The sequence below is a fragment of the Cygnus atratus genome, chromosome 23, assembly GCF_013377495.2.
Source record: "Cygnus atratus isolate AKBS03 ecotype Queensland, Australia chromosome 23, CAtr_DNAZoo_HiC_assembly, whole genome shotgun sequence".
In the NCBI taxonomy this organism is placed as follows: Eukaryota; Metazoa; Chordata; class Aves; order Anseriformes; family Anatidae; genus Cygnus; species Cygnus atratus.
Window position 1 is genome coordinate 4,184,890 of NC_066384.1, and position 15,097 is coordinate 4,199,986.

Here is a 15,097-nt window from a genome sequence, read left to right on the forward strand (position 1 = left end):
TCGCCTCGGGGGGGGGGCTCCAAGCGCCCCCGTTTTTGGGTGGTTTTTCTCCTGCGCCGCTGGGAGCCCTGCAGGTGCGGGTTGAGCTGGATGGGCCCCGAGGCCACGGTGATGGGCTGCGGGGCCCCGGGTGCGGGACGGGGGTTTGGGGGGGGTGCCAGGAGGGGGCTGCCAGCCCGGGGCGGGGGGGGGGGTGCTCGGATGCGTTTTGGGAGGGGACCGTTTGCATTCACCCCATCCGTCACGGCTTGCGAAGGGCAAAGGGGGCTGTGCACCCCCATCTTGCAGCTTACTGGGGAGGTTTAACTGGTTTAACTGGTCTCCCCGTGTGTGTGTGTCGGGGGGGGGGGGGGGGGGGGGGGGGGAGGGGTCCCAGCACCCCCTTGCACACCAGTGGGTGTGGGGCTGGCTTTTTTTTTTTTTTTCCTGCTTCCCCCCCCCCCACACCGTGTGCCACCCCCCCGGTGTGTCCGAGGGGCAAGGAAACCGCAAGCGCGCGTGGGCCAGCCCTCGGTGACATTTTGGGTGCTGCTGTGTTCCGGGGGGGGGACGACGACGAGGACACCCCCGCGGGCTGGGCCCATGTAAACAGGATACGGGGGCGGGGGGTGTGTGTGGGGGTGCAGCGAAGGGCCCCAGCATCGCCCTGTCCCGGTGCCAGCCCCTTGTCCCCAGTACCTCGGCACCACTCGGAGTCATCGAGGGGGCACCGGGTGGCTTCGGCTCAGCGCAGGCTGCCGGTGGGTTTGGTGACCCCCCCCCACACACACACACCCCTTGGGACAGCGTGGGCATGGGGGTGCTGGGGGGATCCCCGGTGGTGCTGCGGGTCCCCGGTGCCATCGCGGTGCCTGGTGTGTGCTGTGGCAGGTCCCCGGGGTGGTGGCGGCTGGCACCCAGCTCCTTGTCGGCACCGGGGTGCTCAGCACCACTGTGCTGGGTCCTGGCCTGGGCTCCCCGGCTCCTGGCCCTGCTGGGGGACACTGGAGACCCACCCGGGGTGGCAGGGCCACTTGGGACACGGTGACCAGAGCCACCCGTGGGGCTGGGGACAGGGTCAGAGCCCCTGGGGGGGCAGCGGGTGCCTGCGGGGTGCGGCCGTGCCGGTGCTCGCATCCTGGTGAGGCACTGGGGTGGGTTTTTTTTTTTTTTTTTTGGGGGGGGGGGGCTGATCTTTGCTGCAACTTCCCGTGCCGGGCAGCGCTTTCCCAACTGCGGGCCAGGAAGGAGGGCGGTGAGGCAACGCGGGGCTGGCGTGTGATGAGCTGGGCACGTTCTCAGCCCTCCTGGGATGGGCCCAAGGGGGTGCTGCCTTCCCGAGCCCCCTTGTGTCACCCGTCCCTGTGCCGTTTCACCCTCTGAGTGCTGTGGGAGCCCCGTTGTGGGGCCCTGCTGGGAGCAGGCAGGGGAAGAAGCCGGCCCCGAGCAAACGCCCTTGGCAAACAGGGGCCGGCCCTGGCATGGGGCCGCAGCAGGAGGAGCAGCACTTCTTCCCTGCGGCTCCCCGGTGCTGCCGGGTGCCCCCCCCACCCTTTGCTGGTCCCCTCTGGGTCCCCTGCAATTTTTTGGGGCCCATACGGGGCAGAGTCCCTCCGTGCCACTCTGCCACCCCATCTCCCTGCAGAGGGTCAGGATGCTGCGCGCTGCCCACCCCGCCGCCACCCCGCCGCCCCTCGCCCGGCCCCGCTGAGCCCCCCCCGGCATGCTGAGCCCTGCCCGCTGCCTGCCCGGCTCCGCAGCCCCCTGCCGCCCCCCAGCCTGACCCTGCACCCCGGGGTGCCCGCAGCACCCATGGCGCTGGAGCCGGGTGCCGAGGCGCTGCTGGACCTGAGCTTCCTGACGGAGGACGAGCGGCGCGCCATCGCCGAGGTGCTGCGCCGGGACTCGCAGCTCCGCCGGCGCGAGGAGGGGCGCATCAGGTGAGACCCCCCCCCCCCCCCCACACTGCCTTTTAGTGGCACCCATGGGGACCCCCCCCCCCTGCAGGGGTGAGACACCCTTGGGGACAGCACAGTCCCTTACCCAGGGCAGGATGAAGCCCCGCAGTGGGTGACGTGGGCATCGGGGACCCAAACCCCGTGGGAGATGGGTGGTGGTGTCCCCGCCGTGGTGGCCCCATGGCTATTTGGGATGGATAATGGGGCAGAGGACGGTGGCGCCGGGACCCTGGTGGCACCTGGGGGTGACCAGGGGGGATGTTTTTTTGGCCAATGCCACCAGCAAGCTGCGCAAGTCGGTGTCGGACCCGGCCCGGCTGCGGACCCTCACCGGGGACTGGTTCTGCGATGTGCGCGCCCAGCGCCACCGGCACCACCTGGGCTCCGACCTCGTCCGCGCCTCCATCCGCCGCAGGAGGCGGCCACGGGGTAGGCAGGGATGGGGTGCGGGGGGGAGTGAGATAGTGGGGGGGGAACAACCATGGCTCTCTGAGCCCCCCCCCTGTCCCCAGGAGCAGGGGACCCGGAGCGTGGCCCCAGCTTGGGCGAGCTGGAGGTGATCGGCGAGCCGCTGGTGGAAGAGAAGGAGGACGAGGAGCCGGCGGTGACGGAGGAGAGGTGAGAGCAGGCACGAGGGGTGGCCCAGCACCCATGGGTGCTCCAGGGCTTGATGTCGTGGCAAGAAAAGTTAATTCGTTCTTCTCCTCGCAGCCCCTCTGAGGATGGTGTCCAGGCAGAGCCCCAGGTAGGTGCCCGGTGCTGAGCCGGCGCGGCGCGGTGCCAGACCCAACGTCCCGGTGATGGGCTTGGGGACAAGCCCAAAGGACGTGGCATGGGGCATGGGGCATGGCCTGCCCCCCTCCCCCCCCCCCCGGCCTGTCCTGGTGACCCAGAGGGGACAGGAGGGTGCCGATGCGCCCAGTCTCACCCTGTCCCCAACGTGCCACCAAACAGCCTGGCCCCACGGCCCCGGCACCGGAGGGGACACCGGTGCCACCGACGCCGCAGGTGGACGTCCCGGCGAGGGAGCAGGACGGCCCGGGACAGCCAGGTAACGTTGGGGGGGAGGGTCTGGGGGATTGGGACCCCCTCACTGCCAAATTGGCACTGAGGGCCTTGGGGGGCAGAGCTTTAGTGCTGCTAGGGTGGGGGAAAAAAGGGATTTCCACACCCCCCCCCCCCCCCCAAATATCCATTCCTTGCTGTGTTGGGGACAATCCCCCCCACACTGTGCCCTTGCAGGTGACAGAGTGGATGGGAACCCCTTCGGCACGGCCAGCGTGGAGGAAGATGAGGAGGAGCCCGATCCTGCACACAGCAGCCCTGGGGCCGGGCAGGTGGGCTGGGGGGGGGGGGGAGGCTGTATGGGGCTGGGAAGGTTGTGTGGGGCTGGGGGGGGGGCTGTATGGGGCTGGGCGGGCTGTATGGGGCTGCTGGGAGGGGCTGTATGGGGCTGGGGGGGCTGTATGGGACTGGGGGGGCTGTATGGGGCTGGGGGGGCTGTATGGGGCTGCTGGGGGGGTGTATGGGGCTGCTGGGAGGGGCTGTATGGGGCTGGGGGGGCTGTATGGGACTGCTGGGGGGGTCTGTATGGGGCTGGGTGGGCTGTATGGGGCTGCTGGGAGGGGCTGTATGGGGCTGGGGGGGCTGTATGGGACTGGGGGGGGGGTGTATGGGGAACACAAAGCCAGCCCATTGCTGGGTCCCCTCTGCAGCCGAGCTGTGCCCAAGCACTGGGCGCTTGCTGGGAGCTGGGTGCCCTGGGTCCCTGCGCTGGCTCTGAGGTGTTTTGGTGGGGGTCACCACCCCCCCAGTGGCTCAGGACCCCTTTGTTTTGCCTTTCCAGGGTCCGGGGACCCCCCCACCGGGCCGTGCGTCCCCACAGAACGGCCACGTGCCCCCCAGCAGCCTGCTGACCGCCAGCTCCTCCGTGTCCAGCCTCAGCTCCTCCACGGTACTGGGGGGGGCCGGGGAAGGGTGAGGGGGGGGGGGGGGGATCGGTGCCCCTTGCCCCCCGGGGCCTGATCGTGTGCCCCCCGCCCCGCAGCTGAGCGGCAGCCTGATGAGCCTGTACAGCGACGGGGAGCTGGGCAGGGTGCCCGTGCGGGGCTGCGTCCAGTTCTCGCTGCGCTACGACCCGGCCACGCAGGAGCTGCAGGTCCACGTGGTGCGGTGCCGCGAGCTGGCCGAGGCCAAGAAGCAGCGGTCGGACCCGTGAGTGCGGGGGATACCCGGGGAGGGGGCTCCGGACCCTTTTATGCCCCCCCACCCCCCCCCCCTCTCGCACCTCGCTTTCTGGCTGCAGGTACATCAAGACCTACCTGCTCCCGGATAAGTCCAACCGCAGCAAGCGCAAGACCACGGTGCGGAAGCGGAGCTTGGACCCCATCTTCAACGAGACCCTCAAGGTTTTTTGGCTCTCTCTGGGGGGAAGGTTCGGGGGGGAGGGGGGGCGGGTCCTGCAGACCCCGCGCCCTCACCCTGCCGTGCCCCCCCCCCCCCCCCAGTACAAGCTGGAGAAGAGGGACCTGCAGGGCCGGACGCTGAACCTGTCGGTGTGGCACCACGACAGCCTGGGCAGGAACCTCTTCCTGGGCGAGGTGGAGATCGCGCTGGGCGCCTGGGACTGGGCCAACACGCGCCCCGAGTGGTTCACCCTGCAGCCCCGGGTGAGCCCCCCACACACACACCCTGAACCCCAAATTCCCCCTACAGCCCCCCATAACCTTCCTCCCTCCCCACCCCAGACGCCCGTGGCCCTGGACGGTCTCTCCAGCCGAGGCAACCTCAACCTGGCCCTGAAATTCATCCCCGCCGGCTCCGAAGGTGAGCGGTGACACCGAGGGGGCGGGGGGGGGGGGGGGGAACAGGACATCGGGATGGGGACATCGGGATGGGGCGGCACGGCCCCGGTCCTGACCCCTCTCACCCCTAGGAGCGGGGCTGCCCCCCACGGGCGAGCTGCACATCTGGGTGAAGGACGCGCAGGGCCTGGTCCCGCTGCAGGGCGGCACCGTGGACGCCTTCGTGCAGTGGTAAGAGAAGGGGGGGGGGGGTGTGTGTGTGTAAAAGGGACCCCCTTGGAGGCATGGGGACAGGCTCGCTCACCCCGCTCCCCGCAGCTACGTGCTGCCCGATGACAGCAAGGCGAGCCGGCAGAAGACGCGGGTGGTGAAGCGGAGCCTCAGCCCCCTCTTCAACCACACCATGGTGTACGACGGCTTCCAGCCCAAGGACCTGGCCGAGGCGTGCGCCGAGTTCACCCTCTGGCACCGCGAGGCTTTCTCCAAGCGGCAGCTGGGCGGCGTGCGCCTCAGCCTGGGCACCGGTGAGGCTGGGGGGGGGGGGGGGGAGACCTGGGCACCCCGGGGTGCCGGGGGGGGTGGTTTGGGGGGGGTGGGGGTGTGACGGTGGCCGTGTCTCCGCAGGGAGCAGCTACGGGCTGCCCGTGGGCTGGATGGACTCGACGCCGGAGGAGCGGGCGGTGTGGGGCCGCCTGCTGCAGCAGCCCGGCTGCTGGGTGGAAGCGCTGCTGCCCCTCCGGACCAACCTCGTCCCCCGCACGTAGCCCTCCCCTGGGACAGTTTTGGCAGGGGAGGGACAGGACTGAGCCCCCCAGCATCCCCGCACAGGGGCTGGGGTCTGTGCACCCGCCCCCCCACACACACTTTTGGCTGCAATGAAGTGGCACCGGACGGCACGGCTGGTGGGTGTTTATTGCTCCGAGCGCTGCAGCCTGACTTCTCCATCCTGTACGGTGCTGGATGTCCCCGCTGTCGTCCTTCCTGCCGGTCCCCGTGGTGGCACAGGAGGCGGTGAGGTGGCGGCTGTGTCCCCAAAGCCACCTCACGTCCCTGGGGCCAAGGATTGCTCCTCTTCCCCCTTGCCAAGCGCGCGGCGCTGCTCCAGGACGGCTGCCCACAGGCGGTACGCCGGCCCACGCCTGCCCGAGGAGGGGGACACGGGGCTGGCGGGGGGACAAGAGGGACGAGCCGTGTCCCCCTGCAGTGCTGCCACCCCTGAGGGGACAATGCCACCCTGGCTGGGGTACCTGATGCCCGTGTAGAAGAGGTCGTCGCGGGTGGCGCTGCCCAGCAGGTCCCGCAGGGTGAAGCCGTGGGACAGGAGCTGCGGGAGATGGTGGCCAGGTGGCATTGCCCGGTGGCCCTGCCCCACACCGCCCATGGGGCACAGCCCCACGGGGCCCCACAGCCTCACCGTGGCCGTGGTGGCGGGGTCCGTGCCGTGCTGCTGCAGCCACTCGAGGAGGAGGGGGTCGGCCCTGCTCCAGGGGATGGGCTCAGGGGACGGGGACAAGGGACCCTGCCCCGTGGTGGCCTCGCTGTGCTCACCACGGTGCTGGGGGTGGCTGGGGACCGTGGCGTCCCCGACCCCGGAGCGAAGTGCCCGCTGCACCAGCTGCTGCCATTCCTGCTCCTTCTCGGCCAGCTCCCGGAGCAACCTAGGGGGAGAGCAGGGACACAGACCGGCTCCTGGGGGACACGGGGTGGCACTGGGGGGGCACAGGGACGTGCCAAGCCCTACCTGTCCGTCTCCGTGCGGAGGCGGCAGAGCTGTGCCACCAGTGCTGAGCCCCCCTCCCCGGGGCTGGGGCCGAGCCCCGAATTGGTGCTGTCCCATGGGGTCTGGCTGCTGGGGACGGAGAGCCTGGGTGGCGTGGGGTCGTCCTTGTCACCTGTGTCCTTGGCACCAGCCTCCTTCAGCGAGCTGGCCGTCATTCCCAGGTCTGGGGGGGCAGAGAGTGGGCACTGAGAGGGGGTCAATGACGCCCCCCCCCAAGGGGCTGCCACCCACCGAGCCACAGCGGTGACACCCTAACCCGAGTCCCGGCCACCCTCGGGTGCCACCCACCTCTCACGAGCATGGTGAGAGCCGCCTGCACCGCCTGGCTGATGGCGTCGTCCAGCGCAAACATCCAGTGGGGTTTGACGTGGTGCCGGCGCAGCGCCTGTCTCACCTGGAAGGGGCAGAGCCGGGCCGGAGCAGCACCGACACCAAAGGGTCACCGACACCAAAGGGTCACTGACACCAAAGCATCACCATGCCAGAGCAGCACCAGCACCAGTGTCACCGTGCCGGAGCATCACTGGCACCAGGGCATCACCGCCACCAGAGCATCACCGCCACCAAACTGTCGCCGACCCCAAACCGTCGCCGACCCCAAACCATCGCCGACCCCAAACCACGCCGTACCCGAGGCACTCACCACCGCCTGGAAGTTGAGGAGCGGAGCCCGCAGGTGGGGCAGGCTGAGCCCGTCCGCCCGCAGCCGTGCCTGCAGCTCCAGGAGGTCGTGGCGCAGCTGGTGCCGTGCGGGGCACTGGATGTAGCTCCGCAGGCAGCCCAGCAGCAGGGTGATGTGCTCCGAGCCCAGCCGCGTGCCCGACGCGCTCTGGGTGGGTGAGAAAGTGCTGGGGGGGGGGGCTGCTCCCTCCATGCCAGCTCCCAGCAGCTGCTTGGTGCCCCCGTCGTGCCCCCACCTGGCTCTCCTGCAAGGCGGCCGCGATGCCGGGCGCCTCGTCGGTGAGGATGCGGTGCAGCGTGGCGCGGCGCTTGCTGTCCTGCCGCAGCACGAAGCGGTCGCCACTCTCCTCCGGCGAGGACGAGCGCAGGCTGCGGTCGGAGCCGGCCGAGCCCTGGGGATTGCTGGCGAGGGGCGGTGTGGGATCAAAACCCACCCAAATCGACGTTCCCAGTGCCGGAGGGCACAGGGAACAAACCCTGAAAGTGACCAGGAGCCACCCCCTCTTCAAACTGGGTTACCTGGGGGAACAACCCAATGGGAGGCAGAAATCCAGACCCCTCCCCGGGGTCCCTCCACCCCCCGGTGCCCGGGATGCCCTAACCCCACGTACCTGTAGCTGGGGGCTGCCTCACTGGGGCAGTGTGGGAGCAGGGGGCTGTCCCCCGTGCCCCCCACTGTGCCCCCCTGCCTGGCCGAGGACCGTCCCCTGGTGCCATCGGTGCCCTCCATGTCCCCATCCCGGCGCTCCAGGCGGGGGGAATCTGCCAGGGAGAGGATGGAGATGGAGCAGGTTGGTGGGCAGCTCTGGCCAGGACCCCCCCCCAGGACCCTCCCCAAGCTCACCCCCTGCTGCAGGCACCGCCTGGCCCCGGGCACGCCTGGCGCTGGCCAGGAACGGGTCCTGCAGCAACGCGGCCGCCGTGGCCCGCTTGGCCGGGTCGGCCTCGAAGCAGCGAAGGATGAAACTCTTGGCCTTGTCCGACATGGACTCGGGCACCTCCGGGTGCATCTTGAACATGCCCACCTGGAGGAGAGGCCCAAGCGTGGCTGCAAAGGGACCGGCCGCCCTGGCTGGGGGCTTTTCAGAGGTGGGGACCCCCCTATGCCCTGCCCAAGCCGTGAGTACCTTGAACATCGCCGCCTGGGGGCTGCCCAGCTCATAGAAGGGGGGCTTGCCCGTGGCCATCTCGATGATGGTGCAGCCCAGGGACCAGATATCCGCCGGCTTCCCGTAGCCCCACGGCCCCTGGTCGATGATTTCGGGGGCCATGTACTGCAGGGTGCCTGGGGGGAAGGTGGGGAGGGAGGAAAGGGGCCCGGATCCCCCACCCAAACCGCCCCAGGACAATTTCCCCATTGCTGGGTGCGAGACCCCAACATTTCCTCATCCTCCGCACCCCAACGGGGGGGGTCCCGGCCCCCAGCCCCTACCCGTGAAGGTCTCAGCGCTGGGGCTGATGCCCGCCAGCCTCTTGGAGGTGCCGAAGTCGGAGATCTTCAGCACCCCGCTGTACGTGTTGATGAGGACGTTGTCTCCCTGGCGTGGGAAGAGCCCCCCAAAATAAATAAAACCGCCCCAAAATAAATAAAAACCGCAAAAAAAACTCAAACAGCCAGGGCCACCGGGTGTCCCCCCGGGGGTCTGGGCATGGAGGGACCCCTGGGGATGGGGGTCAGGCAGGGAGTGACGACCCCGGCCCCTAACCTTGATGTCTCGGTGCACAATGTGGTTGTCGTGGAGGTAGCCGAGCCCGTCGAGGATCTGGCGGGTGTAGAAGACGATGGTGGGCTCATTGTCCTTCAGGGGGCCCCACTTGGAGCACAGGAGGGACGAGAGGCTCCCTGGGGAGGGTGCAGCACCCACCTTCAGGCTGCGGGACAGACTCCCAAACCCCCCCCCCCCCCCCCCGTGCATGCCCCCCAGCGGCGATGCCCACCTCCGGGCACTTCCTCCATGAAGATCTTGATGAAGCCGTCCTGGCTGACGGAGCCCAGGTAGCGCACGATGTTCCTGTGCCGCAGGCGCTTGTGCAAGGCGATCTCCTCGTGCAAGGGCTGCGAGAACCTGCCCGGGGGGAGGACGGGACACAGCGGGGTGACGGGGATCCCGGGGGGGGGGGGGGGGTCCCCCCCAGCACGGTGCCGTGGCACCCACCGGCTGTCCCGCTCGGGGATCTCCTTGATGGCGATGCGCACTTGGGTGCTGAGGCAGCGCCCGGCGTAGACGACGCCGTAGGTGCCCCTGCCCAGGACCACCCGCTCACCCGTCTCTGAGTACTCGTAGCTGTACTGCGGGGAGAGAGGCGAGGTGACGGCCGTGTCACCTGCCCCCCGTCCCCCCGTCCCCCACCGTCCCCACCCTGTCTCACCTCCAGGATGGGCTGCGTGGGGCTGGGCAGCTCCTCACCGCCCGCCGCCTGCTCGGCGAGGAAGGATTGGACCCGGTCGCAGAACCTGCCCACGGAGAGGGGACGGACCTGAGTCCCCACGGGGATGCTGGGGACGTGGCCACCGACCCCCCCCGTGCCCCCTTTCCCCTCTCCCCAATGGCACAAGGGTTTTTGCCACCCTGCCTCGTCTCCTTTCCCCCCCAGCACACCCTTTCCACCAAAAATTAAGGTAAATCTGGGGGGAAATCGCGTGCCCCCATGCATCCCCCGGGGGCATGTTTGAGATCCCCCAAACCTCACCAGCACCACAGGGTCCCCGCGCCCCCCCTGCTCACCACCGGCAGTGCTGCTGGGAGGGGAAATAGAGCTGGAAATCCTCCTCGGTGTGCACCACGTAGAGGAAGCAACCCCGCTCGTCGCACTTGCAGATGCTGGAGGGTAATGGACCCCCCCGGCTCCATCAGCAGCGGGGTCAGGATGTGGCCCCTGGGCCGGGGGGACTGGGGACGCACTCACCTCACCCCCCGGATGGCTGCAGCCATGAAGTTCCAGCTGGACACCGCTTTCTGCAGGGAGGAGGAGGAGAGGAAGGGGAGAGGGGGCTGTCAGGACCCCCCCCGGCCCCCCCCCCCCAAATCCCAGCCCTACCTCCTCCGTGGGGCGCACGAGGGCGAGCGTCACGGCGTACTCCTCCGTTGCGCTGCGCACCGCCAGCCGGGCCGGCCACAGCACCTTGCCGAGCTCCAGGACCAGGACCTACATCATCAGGCAGGTGTCACCCCGTGTCCCCTTGCCCGTCCCCTGGGGACGGCCACCCCCGGGGGTCCCCCGGAGGCCCATCTCATCTCACCGGGCAGTGCGGCGCGGGGACGAAGGGCTGGCACGCGGCGAGGAGGAAGGCCAGCCAGAAATCAGCCAGCTCCTGCCGGGCCGACGGCACCGGCGGGCTCTTCTGGAAGTGTTTGTAGAGCAGGAAGGTCTCCATGACGGACACCAGGTACCTGCGGGGCACGGAGATGTCCCAACGCCCCCCCAAAACGGAGAGCCAGCCCCAGGAGGGTGGGGGGCTCGGCCGAGCTGCTCACCAGCTGGGCGCGTTGAGCTTGTAGAGCTTCTCGGAGGCCTGGATGACTTTGCTCAGGTCGTTGGCCAAGATGCCGGTCCCCAGGCAGAAGCCCACGTCCCAGTAGTGCCGCAGCTCCTCCAGGCTGCCCTTGCGGCCCTGCAGGCAGCTCAGCTTCACGCCTGGGTGCGGAGAGCCACCCGTCAGGGACCCCCGATGGCAGGTCCCCCAGCCCCGAGGGGCCCCGTCCCCAGCCCCCGGCAGGGGACGCACCGATCTGCTGGAGCCGCACGGAGCTTTCGAACTGGTGCCCGGCGGCCACGAGGAGGACGGCGGCGTTGATGCCCGCGTGGAGGCTGGGCTCCACCTCGAAGGCTTTGCTGTACCTGGGCAGAGGGAAGGGCTCATCCCCTGGGGACAGCACAGCCACTGTGCCCCCCCCGCCCCCCCTTCCAGCCTCCGTGACACGGGAACGGTCCCAAATGGGGCTGGCCAAGAAAATTCGCGAGGGGAGTAAAAATAAAAGCCCTGCTGGGGTTGGCATCACAGCCTCTAAATTGTGGCTGGGGGGATTTAAAGGGTGGGGGCTGCGCTGCCAGAGCCCTGTGCAAACCCCAAAGGATCGAGGCACGGGCACGCCGATGGCCCTGTCCCCAGCCCTGTCCCCAGCCTCACCAGTATAAGGCTCGGTCCCTCGCCCTGGTGTCGGTGAAGCTGGAGCTGATGAACATGTCCTTGTAGATGCGGCCACACAAGCAGAGGAGGTCGGGCGCAGCCCCGTCCCCGCGCTCCACCGCGGGCAGCAGCACCGAGAGAGCCTGCGCCCGGTCCCCGGCACGGTTACGCCTGCGGACACGAGGACGGTGCTGGGCGATCGGCCCCACAAACACGGACCCCAAGTCCCCCGCCCCGTGGGGACAGCAGGATGCCTGCCACCCCCCCGCCGCCGCTCACCGGCTGAGGGCGAAGGCGTAGTGGAAGCGGACGTTGGGCTGCTCGGCCACGTCGCAGGTCGGCAGGGCCCGCAGGGTCTCCACCAGCGAGATGATGGAGTCGTAATCCTGGGGCGGAGGGATGGCAGCGGGGCTGAGCTGGGGAGGTCCATGGGGGGACCAGGGGTGATGCTTGCCCCAAACAGCCAAGTTTTGGGGTTTGCGAGCTCCATCAAGCAAGGGCAGGCTGCAGAGCGTGCTCCCAGGAGTGTCAATGCCATCCTGGGACCCCTCCCAGCCCCAAATCCCCCACCTGCACGTCGCGGTAGGAGAGGAGGAGGTTGACGATGATGTCCAGGCTGAGCAGCTCCACGCTGTCCAGGCGCTGCTGGATGCGGGCCAGCTCCCGGCTCAGCTGCTCGCCCCGGAACATCTCCCGCGCCCGGCGGATGTCGCGCCGGATCGTCTCCCGAAAATAGCCACTGCGGGGTTTTTTGGGGGGGGAGGACAGAGATGTGGGGCTGAGTGTGACCCCGGCACACGTGGCCAGCCAGGAGGGTCTACCCCCGAGGGTGGTTCGGGGTGGTGGCAATTCCCCTCTGAGCACTGCCAGCCCACGCAGGCATCGGGGCTTAAAGGAGGGTGCTGGGACATCCCCGGGGGACTGGTGGCTGTACCAGGAGTTGGTGGGGACCCCCTCCAGCAGCCTGACGAGCCGCGCCGCCAGCGGGGTGAAGAAGGGCTCGGTGCCGAAGCTGGGCTGGAAGAGCTCGGTCAGGCACTTCATGGCCCCGGCGTCGCAGCAGACGACCTTGTTCTGGGCGGTCACGGCGTAGGGGATGAAGGTGTAGGTGCCACAGAGGTCCTGGGTGGGGGAGAAGGGGTGAGGGGCTGTGCTGTTCCTGGGTCAGATCCCCCTCCCCAAACCTGTCACCCAGGCCACGCTATCACAGCCATCATTACGCTCCAGAGTGAACACTCCTGCTTCTTTCCAAAACCAGCTGCGCTCCCCCACGCTGCCGTTCCCGGTGCTCGCTCTGAGCGAGTGAATCCTCCCCATAACTCCGATTTAGGGGCACACCTCGCTCCCCCTGTGCAGTGCCCACCCTCTGAGACCGCCGGGGGGGCTAGAACCCCCCCCCCGGCACTGCGGCAGCAGCAAGGACGGGGAAAACCGTACCGAGTTCTTCTGGCAGATGTCCTCCTGGGGGGAGAGAGAGGGAGGGAGGAGAGGCTTAATGAGCTCCGTCGCAGAAGAAATCAGCTGATTTCAGGCTCAGGGCCCAGCGTCACCTGGCAAGCACCCAGCTGTGGCGAGGGACACGGGGGACACCGGGCGCCCCCGACCCCCAGCGCCGCCTGCAGATCCCCCCCCCCAGGGCATGGGGCTTCTCCTCCTGCCCCACTGTGCGGAAAGGGGGCTCTGAACGGGGTGTTCTGGGCCTCGCCAGAGTCAGGATGATATTTGGATGTGCTCCTGTCTGCATTTTTTCCGAGCGACGAGAAACCTCCCCGCCGTCCCTGCTCCCTTCTGAGGAACTGGATTTTCCCAGGGAAGGCGCCTGTCCCGGGGCTCCCAGCAGGATCGGGATGGGATCCTGCTCTGGGCTACCCTGTGGTCCCCAGTCACCCCCTCCTCATCCCCTTTGGGCACAGGAAAACCTCTGCCAGAGCTGGATGTGACCCTGGGGACTCAGCCGAGTTTGGGAAGGGGCTTCGCCTTCTGGGGGCACGGGGCGGGCCCAGCCCCTGGCCCATTTGCAGCCCGGAGCCACAGCCGCCGGGGCCGTCCCCGCTCACCTGCAGGGCCTGGAGGCCGGGCAGGGCGCTGTGGCAGCACAGCAGCACGTTGTGGGGCATGTTGAAGCTCTCCCGCACACCCAGGTGGTAGAAGAGCGAGGGCTGGCAGACGGCGTCGCTCAGCTCCACCACGGCCACGTCTGCAGGACGGACAGAGGGGACAGTGGGGTGACGGGGACCCCCGAATCCGCAGAGCCACAGCAGGGACCCAGCTGCCCCTCCAGCGCCACAGCAGTGCTGGGGAAACTGAGGCACGGGCACCCAGCAGAGCCACCAGCCCTGGAGAGCCCCGGTGCTCGTGTGGCTCAGCCCGAGCCTGGGAAGCACTGGGGGAGCCCCTCGGGTGGCCGCAGCCCCCGTGAGCTGGGAGCTCCCCCGGGCTGTGCCGAGGGCACCCTTGAGCTCTGGTGCGGCGCAGCTCAAGGTCTTGCTGCGGGCTGAGCCCTGAGCAAACGCCCCGTAAAAATGCATTTTCTGATGTTCCACATGCTACGAGAGGAAGACATCTGGGCAAATTCCCAGCCGTCCAGGGAAGTACACAGGAGGAAGGCAGAAAAGCCAACAGCTGAGCCAGCGGCCAGCAAAAGCAGCTCTGCTGGGAGCCACAGAGATGCGAAAAATATTGCTCAGCCCCAAACTTCCCGACGCAGATGGGATATTCCCAGGCAGCCGGGCCGAGCGAGCAATGCAGGAGGAAAGGGACGGGGATAAAAACCGAGCGGGGGCGGCATCCTCACCGGCGTTGTAGAAGCGGTCCAGCGTGCCGGTGTCGCCCAGCGCCAGGGTGCCGAAGGGCAGCGTGTGCAGGCGGGCCCGCAGCTCGCGGCAGGCGTCGCGCAGGCAGCGCAGCGCGGGGCAGGCGGCCGGCTCGCGGCCCAGCACGCACACCACGCTCAGCGCCCGCCGCCGCGCCCCGCACACCGGCCGGCCCGCCGTGCCCGCCACTGCCAGTGGGTCCTGCCAGCAGCTGCCGGCAGCCGGGGCCGGGGGGGGGGCAGGGGCTTCCATGGCTGGGGCAGGGGGCTCAGTCCTTTGGGGGGTCCTGGTGAGCACCGGAACAGCGTGCGCCCTGCACTGAGCTGTCTTGTTCCTTACTGGGATAGCGTGCGCCCTGCACCGGGCTGTCCTGCGCCCTGCGCTGGGCTGTCCGGCACCCTACTGGGCCATTCTGCACCCTACTGGGCCATCCTGCACCCTGCACCAGGACAGTGTGTGCCCTGCACCGAGTTTCCCCGTTTCTTACTGGGACAGCCGGCACCCTGCACCAAGCTGCCCCGTTCCTTACTGGGACAGCCGGCACCCTGCATTGGGACAGCTGGCACCCTACTGAGGAGCCTGCACCCTGCACCAGGACAGCATGCACCCTGCCCCGAGCTTCCCTGTTCCCTACTGGTACAGCCTGCGCCCTGCACCAGGCTGTCCTGCACCCTACTGGGGAGCCCTCACCCTGGACTGAGCTGGCCTGCACCCTACTGGGCCAGCCTGCACCCTACTGGGGAGCCCTCACCCTGCACCGAGCTGGCCTGCACCCTACTGGGACAGCCTGCACCCTACTGGGCCAGCCTGCACCCTGCACTGGGCCATCCTGCACCCTACCAGAAAAACCCACACCCTGCACCGGGCCAGCCGGCACCGTACCGGGACCCCACACCCCGCACCGGGCCGTCCTGCGCCCTGCACCGAGCTGCCCCGTTCCCCACCGGGCCGTC

The 15,097-nt window shown here is 68.9% G+C and overlaps 2 protein-coding genes across 2 annotated transcripts; one reads left to right on the forward strand and one right to left on the reverse strand.

Annotated features, from left to right (window-relative positions):
* The first annotated feature begins 1,791 nt into the window (after positions 1-1,791).
* SYTL1 (synaptotagmin like 1) lies at positions 1,792-5,505 on the forward strand. The gene is made up of 14 exons (XM_035562016.1): positions 1,792-1,919; positions 2,221-2,366; positions 2,450-2,555; positions 2,649-2,682; positions 2,892-2,988; positions 3,180-3,274; positions 3,784-3,891; positions 3,985-4,151; positions 4,243-4,345; positions 4,445-4,606; positions 4,685-4,763; positions 4,873-4,972; positions 5,060-5,265; positions 5,366-5,505. The coding sequence occupies exons 1-14, from the start codon at positions 1,792-1,794 to the stop codon at positions 5,503-5,505; spliced, it is 1,671 nt and encodes a 556-aa protein (XP_035417909.1).
* A 131-nt stretch (positions 5,506-5,636) lies between these two features.
* Positions 5,637-14,366, reverse strand: MAP3K6 (mitogen-activated protein kinase kinase kinase 6; the record flags this gene model as incomplete). Its single annotated transcript, XM_035562311.2, has 28 exons — positions 5,637-5,880; positions 5,989-6,065; positions 6,156-6,399; positions 6,483-6,684; positions 6,810-6,915; positions 7,165-7,350; positions 7,439-7,604; positions 7,814-7,964; positions 8,047-8,240; positions 8,331-8,487; positions 8,635-8,740; positions 8,909-9,045; positions 9,141-9,268; positions 9,359-9,492; positions 9,573-9,657; positions 9,929-10,024; positions 10,110-10,159; positions 10,242-10,349; positions 10,444-10,594; positions 10,679-10,838; positions 10,930-11,042; positions 11,332-11,502; positions 11,611-11,717; positions 11,902-12,070; positions 12,266-12,453; positions 12,769-12,792; positions 13,389-13,528; positions 14,126-14,366. Coding segments are annotated over 28 exons (3,888 nt in total), but the record flags the coding sequence as incomplete, so codon positions are not given.
* Between the last annotated feature and the right edge of the window lie 731 nt (positions 14,367-15,097).